The sequence below is a fragment of the Melospiza melodia genome, chromosome 6, assembly GCF_035770615.1.
Source record: "Melospiza melodia melodia isolate bMelMel2 chromosome 6, bMelMel2.pri, whole genome shotgun sequence".
In the NCBI taxonomy this organism is placed as follows: Eukaryota; Metazoa; Chordata; class Aves; order Passeriformes; family Passerellidae; genus Melospiza; species Melospiza melodia.
The window spans coordinates 68995049-69019515 of NC_086199.1; the positions used below are offsets into that span (position 1 = coordinate 68995049).

The 24467-nt window shown below is 43.4% G+C and overlaps 1 protein-coding gene across 3 annotated transcripts; it reads right to left on the bottom strand.

The window, feature by feature from the left end:
- Positions 1–1109: 1109 nt before the first annotated feature.
- Positions 1110–21709, bottom strand: SYT13 (synaptotagmin 13). 3 transcript variants are annotated; one of them, XR_010028075.1, is made up of 7 exons: positions 21170–21709; positions 15953–16175; positions 13890–14030; positions 12045–12358; positions 7695–7824; positions 4385–6970; positions 1110–3328 (listed from the first exon to the last, which is right to left on the bottom strand). XR_010028075.1 is itself a non-coding variant. In XM_063158859.1 (6 exons), the coding sequence occupies exons 1-6, from the start codon at positions 21350–21352 to the stop codon at positions 6666–6668; spliced, it is 1290 nt and encodes a 429-aa protein (XP_063014929.1). In that variant the 5' UTR covers positions 21353–21709; the 3' UTR covers positions 1110–6665. The 3 variants fall into 3 exon arrangements, 2 of the variants coding, with proteins under 2 accessions (XP_063014929.1, XP_063014928.1); XM_063158859.1 differs by having other exon boundaries at positions 1110–6970; positions 13890–14024; XM_063158858.1 differs by having other exon boundaries at positions 1110–6970.
- Positions 21710–24467: the final 2758 nt, after the last annotated feature.

A 24467-nucleotide genomic window follows, 5' to 3' on the forward strand; every position in this document is an offset into this window, starting at 1 on the left:
TCTCTGGGTTCATTCCACATTCAGTGATCACTAAGGGTTCAGGGAAGTGGAGGAGCCGACTGCAGACCTTCACTAGCACTGGCAATACTGTGATATAGATGCTGGATTAGGTGCTACTCTCTCTTGGCAGACAGAGGATTACAGGACAATCCCAGTTTAATTTTAAATACTGTAGGGGGGAAAAAAAGCTTCTAATAAATCTGAAGTGACAATGAACAGCAGGGTTAAGAGAAGAATGGTTCTGTGGCAGTTATTGTTGCTGTTCAATATGCTGAGCTGGGAATTACTGAGTAACCCTGTGCAAATCCCCCAGGTGGGAAGGATTGTCCCTGGCAGATGCACCACCCGTATTCAGCTCACTGTGCAGCAAAAATACAGCTTTTGCCTTCATCTCTACAGTAAATTCTTCAGTGCCATCTGCCTCGCTGTGCAGCTGACAGGCACCCCTCTTTGCAAAGCTAGCAACAGCCTGGGGCTCTGCAGACTGGCTTTGTTTTCTCTCCTTGTGCTTTAACGCTGACTGTGATGGGTGTGAGTGCCCCCAAACTGTCAGTGAGGTAAATACTTCCTGCTCCTGCTCAAAAAATCTCTTTTCTTTTACTTTTATGTGCAGGTTTTTGATCTGTGTGTCTTGTTAGGAACCAGCTAATTCTGGTGATGGTATTAGGTCAGCCAAGCATGATTTCCTCCTAATGAATGCATGGTTTACAGAGTATCATCAACACCAACTTGAAAGTACTGAGACTGGCAAAAAACAAAATAATAATTAAAAAAAAAAAAAAAAACTCTAAATTCACTTCTTAGTTTTGTTTCAGAGATGGAGCCAGTGTCTGGGAAGAAACTGGTTCCCAGATCCCATTCTCTAATCTTCTTGTAGCTCCTTTAGAGCTTTGTTTTGCTGCCACCTTGCTGAAAAGGCCAATAGATTTCTTGTGCTTGCCCAGGACAGGACTCTATTGCTGACTCCTCCTCTTCTCTTCGTACACCCATCCTTTGATGACACCCTTCAGAGCATCTTCTGTAGACTCATGCCAGCACTCCGTGACCCTGACATGAGCTGCAAGCAGAGGGGGCTTACTGTAGAGTAAACAATGCAGACACAGCACTGGTACAGCTTGGAATTATTTACTTGCAGTGTTTTACATGTTGTGCTGTAATATAAGACACAATGGCTGAGCATCATGCTCTGATTTTGTGCATTGGATTGTGAGAATAATATAAAGTCTTGACAAACAATATCTGGCCTTGTACAATAAACGCACTGGGACACCAAAGGAACAAGTAAGCAGAAAAGCCCCCTCATGCTGGAAGGCCACAAATCACTATTTCACTTTGCTACTTTTCTTGTGCATATTGAAAACAGAAGAAATAATATTATGTGTTGAGTGTTACTATTTGCTCATCATGCTTATCTTTCAACAAATTAACCAAATACATTTTAATACCTAGTTAAATTCTGATACACATAAAAATGCTGTCAAAGCTCTGTCCTTTAATTCAATCAGACTTCAAACTGACCTTCAAAAGAGTTCAAGAAGCATGGTCCAAGCCACTTTAGCTTCCAGTTCTTAATAAATCTCATTGTAGTCAACTCACCTTAGACATTAGGAAAATTTGGGCAAACCTTGTGCTATAATTCTAGGGCCCAAATGACAACCTACTTCATTCTGGGGAAAAAAAAAAAAAAAAAAAGTGGTTTTGAATGCTACTGCCAGATAATAATGAAGACAGACATTAGCAAAATACAAGTTACAGCCGTTCAAGGTATTGAAAGCCCATCAGTACCTGGCAGAAAATAATTGAGCCTGAAAATTTTCCCAGTCCTGCTGAAAGGAATTTTCCATTGCTTTCTGATGTATTACCTCTTTGCAAAGCAAACATGTTTCTTATTAGCATGCAAGGATATTTGGGACAATAATTGAGGAGAAAACCCTGCACGGAAAAAATATTACCCTTACAGGGTACCAGCTGTAACCACTCCCCTTACAACTGGGGAAGGGTGCTGAGAGTAGTAATGAGTCTAAAACATCCCAGATATTTTAGTGACTATTGATGATTTGTGCTTATTAATCCTTCTACTGTAGGAAAATTGCTTAAAATCAAACTAGATCGTTTTTAGGGAGGAAGATCTAGCTCTGAGGGCAGGTTGAGGCAAAACAACAGATGACTACAGTCTGTATTGTAACAAAGGAACTCAACGTAGTCACAAGTCATTTCCTCTGGCCTCTTAGCCCCCTCCTCTGAGCAGAGGTCACCTTTCCCAGGCAAAGCTGGGTAATATACTGGGAGCTGCGTTTCTCAGGCTTTTTTACAGTAATCTGCTTGTTTGTGCTTTGTCACTGGATGAGGGACTGTGAATCCCTGTCCTTAAACTCACAATTCTGACCTTTAGTGAAAAGGATAATTCATTCTAACCAGGTAGACTGCCTCCCACCATGGTTTTTTTGTTTGTTTGTTTGTTTGTTTTCTCCTTCCCTATTCCCTATAGTCTCTTAGCTTCCAGCTTCATGTTCATTCTTATAACAGGCAAAATAATCAGTCCAGCCACTAACTAGCCACTGGGGACTCTTGTGGCTGCTTTTGGTCACACATATGTCTTAGGAACATTAATTGCCATAACTGGGGTTTTTTGCTTCTTCTCTTATGACACAATTTATAAGCAGCATCCTTTAATTTAATACACAGTAGTGCTTGCTGATGCTCCTGCATTTTCAGCTTCAGGAGCTGAAAACAGAGGGTCTATCTGGCTCTGTCCTTAGTGCACTTCAGTGATACTTTGGCAGCTCAAGTTGCTGAAGCTGCTTGATACAATGGCATTTCCAAATACTTCGGATTTATCTTCATGACTTTGTCAGCTACCACAACCATTCCAGCCCTTCGTCTGCCGGGACAGTGTCGCACCTCGGCCCTTGGGGTGCTGAGGCTCAGGCACAGCCAGGTACTGCTGCTCAGGCTGCTGTGAGGGATGAGGGCAGACGCTGGAATGCGATGGGTGACACACAGCCCCCGCCAGCAGAGTTCAAAGGGCCGGGCTGGGCGCCCCTGCCCCTCGGGTACCACACGTCCGCAGCATTCCCCGTCCCGTTACGTGCCCGCTGTCAGCCCCGGCGAGCGGCCGCCTCCTCCCAGCCTGGGGCTCCTGGCAGCCTTTGTTCGGGCTGTGCTGATGGCCAGGAGCATTCTTTGCAGGCTAAGATGCCGGACAAGAAGAATGATCCATCCGGGGCAGATGTATGCATTTTCACTCTTTCTCTCTTTCCCATTAAATCCCACCGCAGCAAAGGAGGAAACAATGCCGTTCATTAACACTGATGGCACCGCTTGGCTCCTAAGACAGATTCGTGGTTAAGTAGTGTGTATACACAGTATTTGTCTGCTGTAAAAGAGGACATTGTTTTGCACAGCTAAGTCAGATTCTGAGGAGCTATTCTTTTAAATGCCATAGGATTGATTGATATCTATTACAGGGTGTGCCAGAATCACCAGGGCACAGGCAGATAATGCTGTTTACAATCAGTCATCAAGATGTTATAAAAGGCTCAGTGAAACAAGCAGGATGCAGAACTAGAGGAGTTGGCAGCAAGGCAAATATTTGGCCCTTCAGGCTTTCCCTTGCCAGCCAAATAGCATCATTGTGTGAAGTTATCCTTCTTATCATTAGCCTTCAAAAATAACAGTGCTGCCTGGAACCTATACGTGAATTAGGCCAACATTCCAATAATTTCTGCACTTATATGGAAATGATTACTCCATACCTATAGGTACATATACAGACAAATCAGGATCACAGTAAGCATTAAGAATTCACTATCAACTAGACCCCTGTTCACTCACAGTCCAGTTTACTCACGGTGTCCTACAGCTTTTTGTTCGTAAACAAAACCCTATACAAGAAGAGCAAAACAAGAAACCAATTTTCTTTTCATTTGCATGCCCTCTAGCCAACAGATCAATATCAGAGATTAAAATATTGGGTGCAAAACTCATGGGCATACTTAGCTTTTCTGTCTGTCTGGTTGCTCAAAGAAGATTTTATTGCTCTCTTCAAAATGATCGTGTAACTCCTGGCTACACCACCCACAAAAGAAATAGTGGCGTAAAGACAACAGTTTTCAGTGTGCATCAACCTTGTCAGTTTCTTCACAGAATCATAGCATTGCTGAGGATATAAATGGCCTCTGGAGATCATATTGTCCAAACTCACCCCTGCTCAAAGTGGGATAAACTAAAGCAGGTTGTTCACGCTGTATCTCATCAAAATTTCACTGTCTCCAAGCATGGGGACCCCCAACAACCTCTTCTTGTTCCAGTATTTTATTATACTCACAGTAAAAAAGCGGGTTTATTTTTGGTATTTTTCATGTGTTCAAATGGAATTACCTACATTGCAACTTGTGATCTTGACTCTTGTCCTGTCACTGGCCACCAGTGAAGAGTCTCTCTCCGTCTTCTTTTGTCCTCTCCCAGATCAGGTATCTGTACTCATTGATCTAAACAGTTTCAGCTCTCTCAGACTCTTGTTGTATAGAAGATGATCCAGTCTCTTAAACATCTTCATGGCCATTTGCTGCACTCTTCCCAGAATCTCCGTATCTTTTTGCCCGGGGAAGTCCAGCAACAGACACAGCATTCCAGAAGTGCCCTCAATGGTGCTCACCCTCCTTTGACCTGCTGGCATTGCTTAACGCAGCACAAGGCACTGTTGTCCTTCTCTGCTGCAAGACCACACTGCTGGCTCATGTTCAACTTGGTGTCCACCAGGACACCCAGGTCCTTTTCTGGAAAGCTCCTTTGCAGATTGTCAGCCTTCACCCGTGCACTGTAAGGTTGTTCTTCCTCAGGTGCCACTTCTCCTTGTTGAATTTCAGGAGGTTCCTGTTAGCCCAGCATTTCTCTCAGCATCCCGCTGAATGTCAGCACAACTGCCTTGTGTATCAATCACTACTCAAGTTTTGCATCACGTACAAACCTGCCGAGGCCATGCTCTGCACCATTGTCTAGGTCATTTTTGAAGGTGCTAAACTCTGTCAGTCTCCTGACCAGTCCCAGTCACCCCTAGTTACTGACTTCCAGCTGAACTTCATTTCCCAGTTCATAACCCATTGTGCCTGGGCTTCAGCCAGTTTTCAGACACTGGTTCTGTTGTTTTCTCTTTGCCAACAGGATGGCAGCCTTCCCTTGACAAGCTGCTAGACTGCACCATCAGAATGGGATGGATACTAGTTAAAGGTTAGCTTAATATTTTGATTTAAACAAGAAGCAATCTGACCCTGCAAATATGAAGCTCTCTGAGATTTTCAGGGCTACAAATTATATGATTCTGTTTCCAGATTTTTGGATGCCTTGTCCCCATGGAAGTCCCCTATAGTTGTGTCTACTACTTGAAAAAAAGTAGTAAGACAAGCAGTGTGCTTATAGGGTCATGACATTATCACTGCCAATGCCAGACTTTCAGTCCATCTGGAAACACAAAAAAAAAAGGACAGTCAGAAGTAACATTTAAGCCACATCAAATCTTTAAACTGCACACAAAAAACAAGCCCTGGAGAGTCTGTCTGGTTGGTGAATTCCTTCTGTCTGGAAGTGATGAAATACATGGCAGTTAATAAGGGTTGTCTTTGAGTAATGCTGGTATGAGAATTTGAGTGCAATAGTTAACTGTCAAACCAAAACCATCTATCAGTTGCTAAGGTATGGAATGATCCCACTTCTTTTGCCCAATTTTAGATGTTGCCTGGAATATAAATAGCATATTTGAAATTTGCGATAAACCCAGACAGAAAATATGGCAGTAAACAGAAAGTTTTGGTCCAAGTTTTAGGAGGTAACATCAACAATAACTTTTTGTCCATATTTAGGATCTTCCTGGATGACACCATAGAAAGATAAATGGTGCAGGTATGCTGATAAGGGGTCCTGAAACACTCATATTTTCAGCAGTTTTCATGAATCTTAAGCACAAGGTATCAAACTCTCCAGGAAACTAAAGTAAAGGAAGGTATTTGACTTCTTGCTCGGCAGTGTTTGCTTCAAAGGCTGCACAGGATGAGGGTGTTGACTGTCTCTCCCTTTCTTCTTCCTCTGTTCTGTCCCTTCATTCTGTGTATTTTTTTAGGAATTCATTTACTGCACTTTGGCTTCACTCTCTTTTTCATACTCATTCTTTGTGCCTGCCACGACAGTCAGTTCTCTGATCTTCATTTCTCAGTCTTGTGGAGCATTATGAAAAGCAGTGATTGATATAACAGTTGTGTGTTTGTGATTATGGAGCCACAACACTCATCAAGAGACTTGGGTGACAGCACTAGATGCCAATGAAGGGCTTACATTTCCATGATAACTTTGCTCTTCTTTCCTTCCCTCTGCTCCTCTACAGAAACAGCGACCTCTCAGAAGAGAAAGTGGGCAGGTAAATAAAACGAATTCAAATCATCCAGGCAGCCAACCCATTGTTTGAGACAACCACTTGATTAGGTGAGAGACTGCCCATTAAATACATTTCCAGACAGTTTCCTGGGCTAGAATGGTCAGGAAGATCAGCAAAGGGTGGAATACTAAGAATGCTGTGCTGAGCAATTTCATGGCGGTGAAGGTGGAAGAGGAAACCCAGCTTATTCTCCCAGGCTCTGTGGCCTGGTGGGAATCTTGTCAGAATCATGATGAGCCTACATGTGGAGCTGGTGCCACATGGCTATCTGTTTCCTGGGGTTCCTCAGCATTTCTTCCCAGTGGCTCCTCTCTGTGCCTGTGACATGTAAGCCCAGACTGCACTTGCCAAGCACATGGCTCTGGCCAGCTCCATCCTGGCTCAGCATTTCCAGCTCCACGCTGGAGGCACGCAGGAGCTCATGAGGCACCTCAAACATGATCATCTCGTTCCACACAGGGTTGATCTTGTGTTTTGCACGTTTGGTCTGCTTCTTCTTCAGCTTCAGTGACTGATGCCTCAGTGTCACTTTGACAGAAACATCTGTATAAGGAGGGGAGAGAGACATCATGTTAATGGGCATGCAACAAATAGACTAGACTAGACTAGAAGAGGCTGAGTTGGAAGGGACCCATCAGGATCATGGAGTTCAACTCCGGACCCTGCACAGAACACCCCAAAAATCATGTCGTGTGCCCAAGAGTGTTGTCCAAATGCTTTTTGAACTCAATCAGTCAGGCCGGTGCTGTGACCAAGCTAAGTCTCCCTTGACTCAGCTCCATGCTATGTCCTCAGGCCCTGTCCCTGTCCACAAGAGAGGAGATCAGTGCCTCCCCTTTCACTTCCCCTTTTGTGGATGTTGAAGACCATGAAGAGGGGCTCCCTTCCCTCTTCTCCCAACTGAACAGAGCAAGTGACCTCAGCCACTCTTCCTAAGGCTTCCACTCCAGGCCCTTCACCATCCTTATGGCCCCCCTTTGGACACTCTAATATCTTAATAATTTTTTATATTGTGATGCCTGAATCTGCACCCAAAAATCAAAAAAATTGCAAGAGAATTTACACTGGTGACATCAGACTGAGACAGCACAGTAGAAATATTGGTCAGGGGGCATTTGGTTTTCACTTCTTAGAAATTATTCAGATCTCTTTGGCTTTCTAAGCCAGACTTCTTTTTTTTCCTGCTAGACTTCACCCTTCCCACTTTCTTTCTAGATTTACCTAATAGCAGAATGAACAGTACCTGTTTCCTTGCTATAACACTCACCACTTCCGAGGAGATCTTTCAGCTGCTTGGAATGGAGGTTTTTAGCCTTAATAATCACCACCAGCAGGCGGTTAGCTGCTGGCAGGTAGCTAATAGAGAGCAGAACCTCCCCATGGCCTGTGGATGGCTCCTGGAAATGGAGACACAGAAAGGGTTAATTTTTATGTAATCTTGGCCAGAACATTAGGAAAGCAACTGATGGGTGGAAGGTCATGGACCAACCAAGTTTTCTCTCTGTACAGGAGATCTTTCCAGTTACCCTGGATGAGAATAAACCTGGCAAAGATGCCTGAGGCTCATAAGGCTCCCATAATGTGAGTTACATAATCCTTATGGCACCGGAAGTAACTGCTTCTGGACATCAACTTTTAGTGCAATATTTAATCAGAAGAAGATCTGGGGCTGACATGCAGTGCAAATAGTCAGAAATTCCTATTTTGAGAGACCCCCTAACTGCTCTGTATTTATGTCTGACCTGGAGCTGGACTACACCTTACCTGACACCCTATTTTGTATGAGGAAAAACCTAGCCCAGCTGAAATCCTCCGCAAGCTGGGCACAGTACAAATCACAAACAGGACAGAACTGCTCAGAACGTGCCTTGAGCTGTTTTATTTTTCAGCATCAGTCTCATTACATGGTTATGACAATGGAAAGATACCATCAGCTCACATCCCAGGCAGCAGACCAAGAACTTAATGCTACAACTTACTTTAAAAGTTTTTTGACCAATCACACAAAGCAAAAGCACATTGACAGTAGTTCTATCCAACCAATAAGCACACATACCTTCAGTTACAACACTGCTTGCTTATTTCAAATACAATACCTGCTTGTAAGCCTTAAAACGCAATGCACAGAGCTCCATTATTAAGCTTAAAACTTCCTAATATCTTGCTAGATAAACTTTTCTGTAGCTTAGGGAGTTGTTCTAGACAAGCGTTAATACACAGACCATTGTTCTATTTGTCCTTACTTTTCCATGTTTTACATAATTTTTCTGCTGACCTATCTCACGGCTATTGCTTAGCTCTAATCACAGTTCTACTGTCTCTCAGGCCTGCCTTTTGCAGCTTTCCCAAAACCCTCTGATTCTATGAATTCCCACACTCTTCCTTCCCACCTGCCTTCCATCAGGACTGTGAGCAGCTCTCCCTGCTTCCCCTGTGGGAGACTCTCCCCTTTTCCCTTTCCCTTTCCCTTTCCTTTTCACCTTACTTCCATTTGCCCTGGATAAGCAGCCCTTGGGGGAAAAGCCTAGGGACACAGTCACACCACCCCTGCTCTCCTATAAGAGAGTAATGCCATTTCCTTCTCAGGAGCCAGCAGGGAAGGAGAAAAATCCCACACCATTGTGTGCAGAGCTGACAGCCCATGGCAAGGAACAAAAAGGGAGTAGTTATTCTCTCAGTGAGTGGGAGCTTGTGACAGAAATCTGGTTTAGTGTGAGGTTAATGACCCAGAAGAGTCCCAGAAAGCCAATGCCAATTCAACAGACTCATTCTGGGCTCCTTAGCGTGTTCTACATCCTCGAGGATAGACAGCCCTTCTCTCCAGGCTATTTCTGTGCTCTGCAGTGTCGCTACTAAGTGAGCCATAAATATTTCAAATTAAGTTTTCAACCAGTTTCTCGAAACAGGCAAGGACAGGCCCCTGTATGCTCTCCATGAGCTGATTGACTCTCCAGAAAACATGGCTGTCATCACTGTCTGCTTCGAATGACTAATTTGTCCTGCACAAATCAGGTGGAAGGGCATTAGCAAGGAAGCCTGAAATTCAATCCCAAGTCAGCCCAAGTAAATATGTTTTTCATGCACTCAGGTAGCAATGAAGGGCTTGTATGCATTTCACTCATATGAATCCTGTCTTAAACTGAAGTGGAACTTAGAAAAGCCCACACATAAAAAAAAAGCAGTTTCAAATGCCTGTATGCCCACTACAAAAGAATTGTACACTCAGGGACAAACCCAAACACCAGCTCAATGCAAACCCAGCGTTTAGGCTTGTCACAAGCTGCTTTTGTTTATTTACCCCCACGACATCTCAGCAGGTCCCGTTCTGTAGCTGTTGGCTAGAATTTGGTTCCTGTAGCTGCAGGCACAGATAGATGCAGTGGAGATTGGCAGGGGGTGGGGCTCTGTAGACGTGCACACACACACAAACACACGCATTGTACTCGGATCACATCTTGTACCTATGACTTTCTAGCTCCTAGTGTGCTGATCAAGTTTTTGGCCAGCCTGTATCCACATGAAAACAAAACCTGCAATGGTTGGTCTCTGCTGGAGTTTTGTTTGAACAGACCAAACCAGAGGTACTTCCCCTTCTGGGCTTTGTTTTCTTTGTTTCTTTTTTCCTATTAAATCCATAACCTACATTTTGTGCTGAAATCCTGAAAATTCATACAACCATCAGAGCTTCAGTCTTTCTTTCTATACAAAATGAATAAAAAGCAACAAGGGCTCATCAATGATTTACGTGCAGGGCACCACGAAATCACAAAAGGGAAGTTGCTATGCAAGGACACACTATCATCAAGCCACTATCATTACTGTCATTAGCAAAGCAGTGGGAGGGAAGGAAGACAAGATAAGGATATCAGTCTACAGTATCTACTCTTTGCATTGCTCACAGGACTCAATGAATTCCTGAATGCTAATTGCATTACCTGGTTAGCTGTAAGCTCCACTCTGGGCTCCTTCCCTTGTGTGTGGGAGAATTACTGGGAAGGTAAGAACAAAATTTCTGCCCTTCCCGGCATTTCAAGGAAATGTCACACTTTTGACAAAGCTCAGTAACTTTGTTCCTGGATGAATGCTGTCAAAAATAGCTCCTCTTTTTTGATCAGCTCTTCCTCCCTCCCTCCCTCTCTGGTTCTCAACGAATGATTCAGGATCTGTATACATAAGCTATCTGTGCAATGGTTGGCTCTCTCAGGTCCCAGATGACGCAAATTCAGCTTTCAGTGCACATCCTCAGCTCAAACTGGGGCACTGTTCAGCAGTACTGCTGGTGTTAACCTTCTGCTGTCAGCCTGGAGAAGAAATGAATGCTGTACTGTTTCTGTGTGTGGTTGTGAAGCTGGACCAAGGCAGAATTCCCTCTATACCAGGACTCCATCAGGTGCACTGGAGTAACAACTTATCATTGCTGTGAACAGGCTGTTCCTTGTGTATTGCTAAATAAGCAAATACTTCAGTTTGGGGGGAGAAGGGGAGGGTTACATCTATTAGACAAATAGTGAGTCCTGTGCTTGAAGTTTATTAAACTCATTCAGACCACCCGTTTGTTTCTGCTGCCTCTGTCCCTGACAGATGTTTTTTTAGAGTGGACAGTCCTGTTAATTTTCAAGTGGTTATCAGATAAATCAGCCCTATTGGAAATCAGGAATGCTAACAGTGTACTCTGTGTCTGTGGCCGGCTCACAGTGGAGAGCACTCACCCCTGATGGTGACAGGCAATAATTTGTTTCATCGTGCTTAGTGGTGGTGCTGGTGTTGTTTTGCATTGCTCAGCCGCACCACAGCAGACTACAAGAGGAACCACTTGTTGTGATGAGTGAGCAGCAGCAGTAGCAGCATCCTGCTGCCATGTCAAGTGAATTGCTGCTGCTACAAGAGCAACCTAGCTCATGGCTGGGAAAAGGCTCCTGAGGAAACGTGCAAGAAATTATAATGTGCGCATGAAGCATCCCCTGTACCGGCTTCAAGAACTGTTGGAATTCTTCCCTCCATTTTTTCCCATCTGTGCAACTGGCAAAATGTGGGTAAGGGAAGAAAGGAAGGTTTTGATGTTTAAGGAAACCAACATAATACAATGAATGATATTTTGATATCTCCCAGAACAAATAGCACTGGATTGATTCTGGTAAGTGTCCTTCAATCCAGCATTCCAGTCCCAACAATGTATTTCACTCCTAGATTAAGGCTCCATGGGGTGCCACCAGGTGCCCTACCACACCCAGCTTTGCAGAGTTCCTCTGCAGGCACTCTGATACTTCAGCTCTTGCCACTCTGGTCCTGTATCAGTAATTCTCAGCAGCTCACACGCTTTTTCCTAGACAGAGCATTACAAATGCCAATGTCAGATTGTCATGTACTTGGGGAGGAGCTGAGGGAGTTGCGACACATTAACAGCTGGGAGCATTAGAGAGAAGGGCTTCTGATATGATGAGCTACAGACCAGCCCAGAGCTGTGCTGAGTGATCTCTGCAGTCACACATCAGCCCTCTAAACCTGCTCCAAACAAATAAAGCCACCCACTCACATGCAGCTCTCTAGAAAAAGGGTTTCTCTTGTCCAAACTCTTAATCATTAGGGTTTCTGAGCTACCGACAGATGGAGTCCATACCTTCTCTGGGCTCTTCAGCCTTTCCCACTGGGCCTTCCCAAAGGATTCCTCCATTTCAGCAAGGTTCAGTTTCAGTTCCCCCACAATGCTGTGCCTGGAGAACTTGTCACAGTTTCTCAGGGTGAGAGTCAGTGTTCCTCCTGGCATCTCCTCCTCTGTTAATGGGAATTGCAGCACCTCCTCCCAAAGGGTGTGAAGCACCTTCTTCTTCAGCTCTGTCTGGGCCTCAGCAATGCCAGACTTGCTCTCCAGGGTGCCCAGTATGTAGCAATGGCAGCCAGTGTCTTGGTCCCCGCTCATTCCGTCATGCATAGCTGGAAAAGATGGATAGTAAGGACCTCTCACAAAAGACAGTCCTGAAATATCCGTGGCTGAATTGCTTGTTTCATGACAGCCATAAAATAAAACAGCTGCATAGACATTGACCCCTGTTCCTGCCTGCGTGGGGGCAGATTAAGCTGTGAGTCCATGCTGTGGCGTTTTCCTCAGGCTGCACAATGTCCCTGTCCTAGTGCCAGTGCAGAAGGATGCTGCCAGTGTTTGGGACAGCAACAGCTGAGTTCAAGGAAACACATTTGTTGAAAGATGCAGAACTGCACTGAAGCGAGGCAGCATGAAACAGGGGTTGGCAGTTCACATTTACTTTTACCTTGGCACACAAAAAAAGCTTCTTACAATGACTTTAAAAGCAGGAAGGTCAGTCACAGACATCAGAGATAGGATAGAGCTTCCCTTGGCACACATCCATCCCTCCAGGCCAATGTAATGTCTAAGGGTTATTGCATTCTGTTGGTCCAACCTCTGGTAAATGAATCCATCAGAAGCTACTCCACAGCCCAAAAGACCTGCATCAAGAGACATTCATCCCTAATTTTATATCCCCTTTATTTTGAAAAGTCTAGAGTGAGAATGGCATTTCACACTCCTCTTCAGTTGCAGCAACAGAGCTGCACTGCCTTCTCCAGCAGCAAGAGGAACACACCCTCCTCCAAGGGGTCATTGAATATCACGGCTTTGAGGGAAAAACTTGTCCTTGCTGCAGACAGTCCAAGGACAGCTGCTCCTGAGCTGCCAGGACCTGTGGGTCACAGGGCTCTCCTGGCTTCTCAGGGGAGCAGCACTGGCAAGCGGGTCCTGTGCACAGGGGGCAGCCAGGGTGGCAGCCAGCCAGCGTGGGTGTCCATCCTGAGGGGCAGCTGTGGGCTTGCTGCTGGCAGGAGGCCTGCGGCAGTGGCTGCCATTCAGCACCCTTTCAATTCTCGCCTCAGAGGGTGTGATTTGATTAGGTTTCCACAGAGATCTACACTGTGCATGAATTATTCAGTCAGCTTATTTTACCCTCCCAGAGGAACTGATGATGCTCCAGCCCTGAGTGGAGAAGCTGTTGCAGTTGTCAGAGAGAGACACAGAGCCTGGCTGCCTGACCAGGCGCTGCCACAGGGACTTAAAATAAGTCTGGTATCTCCAGCTCAGGCTTTGACTTGACTTGAGGAAAGGGCAGTAGGGAGTGGACCAGGTTGAAGAATGAAAGGTATGGAGAGGAAGGAGATAGTAACCCCGTTCCTCTTCCCCCAAAAGGAAAAAATAAAAAGAGGAGGTTTCTTTGTACCATGTCTTGGACTGGAGGAGCCCATCCTGTTTCCTGACAAAGCTGTGCGAACAACTCTCCCCAAGCTACACCCTCTCTTCAAGCAGTGACATTGACAGCTATTCCTGTTCCGCAAGCCCAGCACCAGTGACACCTCCAGTGGTCCTGAGGGCACCAGCTGGCCTTCAGACAGGAGGGGAAGTGTCTCCAAGTGCCTCTAAGTGTAGTCACCGTGTGTGTTGGGCCGTGGCCCTTACCTTGGAGGAGGGCCACGCGCAGCTGTGCGCGCTGGGGCTCGTAGAGCAGGGAGTAGTGCAGCTCGGGGGCCTGCTGCGCGCCGCCTGCCCGCTCGGGCCTCAGGGGCTCCGTGACGCACACGTCCTTCACCACACCTGGAACTGAAATAAACCCTTTAGCGAGCAGCTCTTCCCCTTCCCAAGACAGCAAATCCACTTCCTCTTGACTTGACTTTTCAAAATGTCACACTTTTTCTGCACTTTGTATGCAGGACTATAATTTATTTTCCTTCTTCGTCCATCGTAATGCATCCTTTTTGTTCTGTTTTCTTGCACTTTCAGCTCTTTCTACAGCATTTGGACAAGACTTCTGCTCTCCACCACCTTGTGCTCTATGATGGTTCACACACTTGCTCTTTTACCTTATGACTAGGCCAAAGTGTCTGAACAACACCCATTACTTGTTATATTGTTTTATATTCTGTCAACTGGCATTATTAAATTAAATCTTATGTTCTCTGCAGTGAGACTGTGAGTCTGCTTTTGAACTGCTGTGCAACTCTGCATTAGGTCAGACTTCTCTAAACATTTCGTTTTGTTCCTCTTTTAATTTTAACAATGAAGTCTTTGTCATGCAAAAAACATCCATTTCCATAGCACCTGACCAGGTTAAAGGCAATGAACTTTGGAATCCATAAGGCAGTTTCTCCATGCATAAAGTTGGAGCTGAGTATGTATTTCATACTGAAATAAAGCAAGTTGCAAGACTAAAAGAAAGCCAGAGATTTTTGTCATCCAAAGCTGTTATCTGCAAGGTCAGTTCCAATTCACACAGAAAACAATAGTGGGACCAGCACACTTCCTCCTAAAAATCTCAGCCACAGTTCAGACCAGGTCACTGTGGCATCAAAAGGAGAACGCAACAATTCTTGTTTAATTTTAGCAACACTTGAGCTATATAATCAGGCAGAGCAGGAAGGAAACTTGCTTGTGCCATTAGCAGTGCAGAGAGGCTCTTACACCAACACTTATATAAAGCTTTAGCCTAAATGCAGCCATCATCTTTCATCCTTTCCACCCTTATAATCTTTTCCCTGACACCTAAGGATGTGGCTCAGACAGTCTCTTCCTCCAATGCATCTGCTTGCCTTGGCACTTTCTTTTCTGTACTCACAAGCCTCAGGTTGGAGGGTTGAAGCTAGCAATTGTCCTTCCTGAAGGGCAAAAATGTAATCTCAAAAAATTAAAAACAACTAAAAATAATACTCTGCAAAAATAATGGCAGATGGCATTGTCTCTCTGGCAAATCTTCAGGAAGGTTTTATTAAAGTGGTAACCATAAGAGTAAATTACCCTGTTAAAATATGGCTGTGAAGTTAAAAATCAGTATGGAAGAAATCCAAACATGTTGCCAGATGCATATAATTAAGATTGCATTTTCTCTCAGGCTCTAGAAATTTTATGTTTCAGGATTGGGAGTGTTACCCTTTGGGCTGGCTGGGAAACAGGAACTCTGTTTGGCAAAAGCCTTTGAGGTGTCAGCCTTCAGTTTCACTGCACATTACAATAAGCCAAGAACATCTTACCAAACCAAGGAAATAAAGGAGGAGAGAAAATCAGAAGCTTTGATCTCCACTATCCCTGACAAGGACAGTTGTTGGACAGCTAGCATTTGACCTGGAGGAGATACTCTGCCTAATTTTGTCCAGATATTTCACACATACTCTGGCTACTGCTTGCAGCACAACTGCACTAAATGTGCTTTTCTACAAAATGTCTGCTACCAGGGAGACAGATTTTTCAAAACAAAAAATGTTTAGGTAAAAAAGAAAAAAAAAAAAGAATCGAAAATTGCAACAAGATACAGCTACAGCTTTGTTATCAGAATGTCCTTATGAGCTCCATTACTACCTTCTACTAAATAAATGTGTTGAAAGCAAAACTCAGAATGCTCATGATAAGAAAGTGAAAATCATCTGATAAATTCCACATTATTTATCTGACAATAATCACATTATGCTTAGAAGTATTACAGATCCATACCCACTAAAGCAATTGTTAGTTTGAAGACCAAAAGCTCCTACCGTTTTGAGGGAGAACAAACAGCTCTTCATTGACTTGTATCTTCATCCTATTCTCATCCAAAGCAGTATGTTTCCCAGGAGCTGGTTCTTCAGTTGTCTTCAGAGAGTACTGCGTGTAGTTAACAATTTCAGGTGAAGTTACTTCTGGTTTGGGGCCATAAATGTTGGGAAACTTCAGAAGTGCTCGAGGCTGGACTGGCTCTGCAGTTTTCTTAATGTTGAACTGAAAATTTAAACTTTGTTTATTACTTTGCACAAATTACATTAACTCCTCCAATTCTCTTAACGTTAGATGAGCTGAGACAGGAAAAAAGCAGGGCCTCTGGTCAGTCCTACCATCATTTTTTTCTTGGCTTGTAGAAACCACTGCCTGTATGTCTGGAGACTTTCTTGCCAACACTCATACCTTGTACTTGGTGTGTTTCTTTTCAGATTTATTCCTCTACAGATGTTTGATTACTATAAGAAAAAGATATGTTTCTTATAATTTGATTTTTCCTCTGTTCTGGTATCAGTTAATATTTTCGTAAGTTAATCCTTTCATTTTAGTAAAGAAATTGACCACAAAGTTAATTTTGCTTTGATTAAGATATGGCAGTTTTTACTTGATGTTTGAATTCAAATCCAAGAGCAAGAGGCTACAGACATCTCCCAGAATCCAGAATATTTTATGTGAGTATATAGCATTAAGAGTGGAAAGATATAAATCAAACATGGAGCAAGTATGACCATGATGCAACAAGACTAAGGAGAGCTGTTGAACAAATGAGCCCTGGACAGGCAAACCAAGAGAAGTTGATTCAGTGGTCATCTCAGGCTCTTGGTTCTGTGGACCAGAGCTCCATCTGACCATCAGACACACATTCCCCCTTTATTATACCAGCACTGAAATTTGGATTGATGTCTGATTTTGTTTTTAACACTTCAATTCCCTGCTGAATCATGAACATGGGATGAGCAGAAGAACCTGCAAGACGCTCGGGTAGTCCAAGCAAAGGCTGGCAGAAAAGGCATTACTGTTCTCCCAAAACAACAAAAAAAATGTTAGTGGAATAGAACAGTTCTCTTCTGCTTATGTCCCAAGAAAGGATCCTGCCTTTCTTAAAATTGAAATCATTCATGATTCATTTATAGTTGGATTCATTGATGGGGAAGAACCAAAGCTGACTAGCAAGTGACCCCAGCCCTTGCAACAGATGTTATTAATGTTTCCAAAACATGGAAGACAAAAACCACAAATAAAATAGCCATTTTGGTTGATTATTGTGCAGTGGGATTATCTCTAACCTACTGCCTGCTAACCTATTTTTGCTAAAGATTGAGGGCAAGACAGAAAAGGTGCATAACTGTAATTAAAGTTTTTAATTAGTCTTATTGTTTCCTATTAATAATGAATGTAGATGGTGCCCTGAATTCTCTTGTCTGTGTTGGGATTTCCTGGTCCCAGCTTGTATGTCCAGAGGAAGCACACCTACCTCTCAAGAAACAGAGCTGAAGAAAGAGGGCTGTCTGGCATGTTAGCCTAGTCATATCCTGCTTATGGAGATCCTGGTTGCATACACTCGGCAGTGGTAGGGAACTAATTAGGTCAGTGACTCCATCTTCTCAAGGCAGCCAGTGCACCAGTGTTTAGGAAGTCTACTGTGCAACATAGCATCTTGCCTTGTCTGATTTTAAGGGCTTTGAAAGAGAAGTGGGCTGAGAAGGAAAGACGTCATTGTGTGCCATCCTCACCTAGCATGCAGTTGAGTTTAGCTATTATGTAAATTACACGGTGTGGGGCTGTAAGTGAGAACCCTCTTATAGAGATGTGAGCCTCATCAGTCCTAAAATACCTAGGAAATGTGAAGTTACTCATGCAAACTTTAAATACAGTTTTCCATTCTTCTAAAATTAAAGCAAACCAACCAAGCAGAACACATGAGGAATCACCGACAGCAGCTAGAAAAGGCAGGTTGCTTTTGTTGTGCAGAAGCATTACAGCCAGCACATACGCAGTGTGTGGAGTTGCTGTCCTACCACTCACTGGCCACACACTGGAGCTTCCTGTCTGTATTGCTCTGTGCTGACAGCACACAAAGCACTTCCAGATCCTTTGGGATGAAAAACACCGCACAAATTTGAGCTATTGTTAGTACAATCTCTTCTTCCTCTTGCTAAATACCTTGCCAGGTAAATCCGTCAGCACACAGCATCTAAGAACTCTGTTGGGTCTAAATATTCCTCTTGTCTGTCTGCTCTGCAGAATTAGAGACGAGAGACATATGCAAGCACAGTGGGACTAGCCCACCCCCTCTTCCAACTGCATCTGCCTCTGTTTATTATGTTGCTGCCAGCTCTTTTCCCAAGCGCTGTGTGCTAATCCAGTTACATAGCAGTGCCCTATGGAAGCTTCCTTTGCAACTCAGCAGTTGTGTCTTAAATAAAGACAAGTGCAGAGGAGTTCAGAGAGTTCTGCAAAAATGCATGAAAGCAAGTGAACCAAAAGGAGCAAGGAGGCTGCAAATGATCCTTCTGTGTCCCTGTCCAGTGTCACTCAAAGCACCAGACTGTTGCCATTGTTAGATGTGTTTAGGAATCTTCATTATGCAGGCTTTGCTGAGACTTTGCAAATTTACAGCAATTTCTCATTGTTTTGCAGATTTTTGCAGATGTATGTTTGTGTTTGAACTTCTCCTTCTTATGTATGCAGGGCATGTCCATGGGGAGCCTCTGTCTATAGCAAATACAAGCATCACTGTCATGGGAGACATGCCAAGTGAATAAAATGCAGACTTGCTACATCTTTCTTTTGTCATCTGTGTTTATCAGAATCAGTGGCCCTGACAGGTTTCAATAATTAAATGTGTCCAACACTGACTAGGACATACTGTGTACTAATGCAGTCAGAAAAAAAAGTCCCTACAGAACAATTTATAAACATAGAGATAATAAAATTTCACAAGCTCAGAACTCAAACTGAAATTCATTTCTTGGAGATATAGAGACTGATTCTGATTCAGTGACAGCACAGGAGAATTCATGTTCCTGGCAAGAAAATTATTTTAATTGGAAAGAATTGCTAAACATATGGAATATGCAAACTAAGAACATTTTGCACTTTCTGTGAGAGAATGTTCACTCGGCTGCTATAATATGTCCAGATTTCTTTAAAAAAAACATAAAGCCAGTAACATTGGAAATAATACTTCAAATTAAACAGTCTACAATGCTGAAATAATGCAATCACTCAGGTAATAGTAGGGCAGATTGAATAATTTTATCCCCTGTTGGTCAAATACTGGATTAAGTCATGGCAAAACTTATGAATGTAGACGTATTTTGAGGACCACAACTGTAAGCTGCTGAGTACTGGAAGCTTAACTGAACAATATGGAGACACAGTGCTTATTTCAGTCCTGCAAACAGGATAGCACCCCCATGGACAAGATTCAGGATGGATTAACACTTTCCCAAGATGTTTCCCAAAAAGCTGTATAAAATAAAAAAGCCCAGTTTAAGAATTGAGTTAAAAGGAGGATTTGAGATGTTTCTGGGCTTGGAGATTACAACATCAAACTCTCATAGAAAGAGCCTGATGGTAAAGTTATCTGTGGGTTGTGTTGCTGCAGACAACAGCTAGGAAAATTGCTTTGGAAAGTGATGTGGCTGTCAAAGTTACACATTTTTCATTCACATTAACATTAAACTTGGAAAAATCTCTGCATCATTGTACATTCTTGTATACAGGTGTTAGCAAATGCCCTGTATGGGGTAGAAAAGACAAGAAAGGAGCATGAAAGGGACATGACTAAGCTATCAAACAGAATAGCAGATGAAATTCATCCTAGGAAAATGCAAACAGGTACTAGGAGTTATTCACCATGGTCATGGAGGGAGGCTCAGAATTAGCAGCAATCTCTTGTCCTAAACTCCATGCAGAAGTTAATCCATGGTCAATGGAGCCATGGTCTCACAGCTCTCCTCCCCCCTCCAGCAACCACAAGGTCTGCTAATGCCATTCTCTGAATCTGCACCAGTTCTCACAATATTGTTTACAGATTTGGTCGTCTTTCCTCAGCATAAACTGCAACAAGAACACGAGGGTGCCAAGGTTCTTTTGTGCTTTGAGGGTAAGAGTGGAAGCCAGAGAAAGACTGAATATTTAATTACAAACATTACAGAGGAGTTCAATTAGGACTCCAGCTACACTCTTTAAGAATCCAAAAATAACAGTCAGCTCAAATAATTAAAAGGCAAACAAAGACTGTTATACAATGGAGCATGGGTCTTTGGAATGGGCTACTATGGCACAACGCTTGGTTGAATGGCTAGGTCAAAGTGGAAAGGACACAGGCACAAACAAATATCAGGAGCAACAGCAAACAGGCAATACTTTCAGAGACACTGACCAGTGCTATAGCTTATTCTAAAGACCACATTGAACCGAGGAAATCATCAAACACTTCCCTTTGAAGAAGAGATTCCCATTAATAAGTATATTAAAAGTGTTCTATAATTCCCCTAACTCCCTCTTGCCCTGGGCTCAGGAGTAAATCAGTCTGTTTGGATTCTAACAAAAATGAAAGAGCACACAGGGATCCCTGACACTATCCATACTCCACATTGCTTTTACAATAACTGAAAAAGAAATTCACAATGTGATGAGACTGTCCAGTCATCACAATCTAGATTCTCATTTGCTTTTTATTATGATTTCAATGCCTTGTTTTAACTTCACACATAATTAATCCCCTCAGTTGGAAGGGCAGAAGGAGGAGGAGGGAAGGTTTTCACGAGAAACCAGCTGTTGACAGGGAACTATGAGATATTGTGAATAGAATTAAATAGCTGCTACATGAGATCTCAGCAGAAGCCATCTCCTCTTCACAATGCTGCGTGCCACCTGGTACAGTCCAGTCTTCTGTTCTTAGGAAATTATTTCTCTTTTGATCTATTTTAACAACTAAGCAGCATTTCCAGTCCTCATCCCCTGTTTCTGCCATTAGCAGCTTTCTCTCTGGCTCCGTGGCAGCTGCTCCAGTAATTCTCTGGTACCCAGCTCATCTCTGTTTTTCCTTCACTCCTCCTCCCACTGGCATGTTGTTATATCCCAAACACAGTAAGCAGATAAACAGGCAGCATAAATCACATGCTGAGTAGCCTAACAGGGAAGTTGCACTCCCACCCTCTGCCTTTAAAGAAAAATCACAGAGTAAATTAGAGACTGTGTCTTACTTGCTGGACTGGCTGAAGCACACTGGGCTTAGTATTTTCCGTCTCGTCCTCTTGGTCCTTTTCTGAGAGTCCTTTCCCAGGTTGCTTGCATTTGCAGAAGCAGGTGAGGCCGCAGAGGGCAAGGATGCTAGTTGCAGTCCCTAAGGTAGCCCCCAGGGCTATAACTGGAGCAGACAAAACCATTGTCCTGTGCTGCACAGGAACAGAAAGCACAGAGACCCCTGTGGCTCGTTCTACTCCCTGGGAGAGGAGCTCTCTCACATCCACTCCGAATTCTAGCCTGGCTTCATTCTCCTTGGAAGTCTGAAAGCAATTCTCTTTGCAGCAAAGGGACCAATCTAGACACACAGATAAATCACCCCACCTTTGCTAGGCAACAAGGCTACCTTTCTATCCTGCTGATGGAGTTGCTGCTCCAGGTCAGGGAGAGGAAATAGTAATTGTGGTGCCTGCAATCTCCATATAGCTGCAAACAGGCAGTTTTCATTGAAGCCTGTTCTCCAGCTCCACTGGGAAAAGTCTGATGTGTGATAGAAAGGAAAGACGTCAGCAGAAGGGGCTGGCCTTGCTAGCTAACTCACAGAAAGTGCATCCAAGTGTTTGATCATCTCTCTAGCAATATTTCTCGGGGTTGGCTTGCTGATATGCTCAAGAGGTTGCATTTTTCTGTCTTAAGGCAAAGATAGTGACTGCCAAAAGCTGCTGGCCTGAGAAGCTGTGTTATGATAGCACTGCACAATAACTCTGTAGTCACAGTAAAGCCTCTGTACAAGTCAGGCAAAACTTTCTCATCCTTCAGAGGCTGCAGAACAAACACAGGCAAGAATTAGGCACTGTCCCATGCCTCACCACCTCAAAGCACAGGGTCTGAACCTTTTGGAGCTGCTTCTGCAGGATAAATGCAGAGCAGCACCTCTGTTTAAAAAGAGAGCAGAAAATCCTACCAAACAAGATGCACTAGTGCATATGCTGCTTCCTCTGGAGAAAATGAGAAAGCAAACAACATATGCTAGATATTAGTCATAGTGCTTACCACACTGGTGTCAGGCAGTGGGCTGCTGAGCACAGAAGAACCTGCATGAATAGACTTAAAGAGCTAGATGTCCGTCCCAGTTTTCTCTTGAGGTGATGGAGTGATTATCTTCCTCTGACTCATTTATTTGTGCCTTATTTCTCAAAATGCCCAGCTTGGGGAGGAGGATAATAAATGCCACCATTTGATGTATTTCCCATGACATGTACTACCCTTTTCTGGGTACTTCACAGGGAGGATCTAGTGGCCAGAAGGTGATTATAATTCTGGTCACTATATCTCTCAGCCAGAGTGAAAATAGTCAGCAAAATGCAAAATATTCCAAAAATACCCAGTTCTACTGATTCTACTAGGAGTTTGTAATTCTATTTTGGAATATAGCTGATGCCCATGGATCAGGAAAACAAATTACCTATGTACAGAGAATTGTCTAGAAATTCAGGTGTTTTGATCCTTCTGTAGCTCAGGTTTTGCATAGATTGTTCTTAATTTTTTTCTTTCTTTGATGCTTCGCATCTTATTCATGACAACTCACGCAGCCTTTGTTCCTTGATGACATGTTCACCTCCCTGGAACAAAACTTCCCTCGCACATCTTCCCTCACTTCAATTGTTAGATTCCTCTGTAGCGCTGCAGCATGCTAATGGCTGCAGTGAACATTCCCCTTCTCCTCACCCTACCTGGCTTGTCAGACATGTCTCACCCCTCGCTTCCAAGCCCCCTGACCCCCCATCAAGAATCAAATCCCAATGGACTCCTTAGGCAGAGGCAGTTCCCTAACAAACTGCTGAGCCTGTGGAAATGGTCTCTCAGCTCAGCCCACAGAGGGAAAACCTAGAGCTTTGTCCTCTGTCTACAAGAACAAAAGTTGTGTGCACCAGGCTGGACCACTGGCACACCTCTCCCTGTGCTCAGCAGTGGGAAGAACATCACACAGAGGAGGCTGAGAAATCTGACTAAACAATCTCCTTGTTTCTTGTTTTTTGTATCTCAGGAGATTCCATAGCCTTAAGTAGCATCCTTGTGCTTACCTCTTCTGATGTGAATTTTCTCTGCCACAAGAACACTGTTCCAACAATTTGCTGACTTATCTAACAGCTGTTTCATTCAGCCCACAGTGAACAGTTGACATTGTAATCATGGTGCCATGAGGTCTCATCTAGAGTTTAGAGATTGAACCAAGCTGTTATGGACTTCTACCACCACTCAACAGAAGCAAAAGTGAGAAGAATCTGAAAGATGACAAAAAAGATGGACACACTCTTCAGATGCCTTTGATTTCCTCCACAGGACGGGTTCTTCCTAGAAATGCCAATGAAATCTCACACAGCTAGGTCAGAGACCCCAGAGATTTGGAAGCCAAATGGAAAGGAAGAAGGTTCTGTTAAGGGTAGAATACAGTGAGAGAGATTTGGAGTGAAGAAGGCATTCAGTCCATTCATGAAATGCAATCTTGATGTGTTTCCCACAAGCTGTTCTGAGAATTATGCAAAGACTGCTTACAACATGTTGCAGAAGTAAGGTCACAGCAAAGTATCTCTGCAAGACAATAATTTAATAGCAAAATCTCTGAAATATTTTCTGCCTGCTTATATAGGCAGATTAAATTTTCCTTCCCAGAAATTGTATTTGATGTGAAATGCAATAGATACAGAACCATTGTCAAATATCATTTTTTAATAGTAACAGACAGCCAACAGCCTTCTGCTGCTATTGCTAGGAAAACAAAGAAGCTCTCCCCAGACATTGAATATTATCAGTATTATCAGCTTCTACAAGTGACAGGCCAAAGATTTCAGATTTTTGTGTGTGCACTGATGCATGTACAGATACATAATTTAACTGTAGCTTTGGCATGTACTGCCACTGCATGGTTGCTTATTTTTAGCACATTCTGTTCTAAAAAAAATGGGCCAGAAGTGTGTTTCAAAGTCATCTTTGCTTGTTTCAACAGCTAATAATTAAATTGCTTATTTTTCTTTAAAGCAGTAGTAGAATAAAATTGGAACCTTTCTCACTGGCCATTCACACTGATACTGTCCAGAATCACATAGCTTTTTTATCTGTCACATCTGCCATAAGAAAGAGACTTGCCAAGGCAGAAAGATGAAAGCTTGTTTCTGGAATCCAGGTTTTAGGGACAGGTTCAGGCCTGACAACATATTTCACAGTCATCCTATCCACATATTTTCTCTAGATTCTGATGTAAGGTATGTATAAGAATGACAAAAGCACATACATGGTTTTCAGCTTCTGGTATTTCAG

Bases quoted from the DNA above. Each gene is read 5' to 3' on its own strand.
- SYT13 (XM_063158858.1), bottom strand. From the start codon at position 21,352: ATGGTTTTGTCTGCTCCAGTTATAGCCCTGGGGGCTACCTTAGGGACT. The intron at 7,825-12,044 runs GTATGGACTCCA...CTCCATTTCCAG, and splicing joins GGCTGAAGAGCCCAGAGAAG to GAGCCATCCACAGGCCATGG. The intron at 6,971-7,694 runs GTGAGTGTTATA...CTCCTTATACAG, and splicing joins GAAAGATCTCCTCGGAAGTG to ATGTTTCTGTCAAAGTGACA.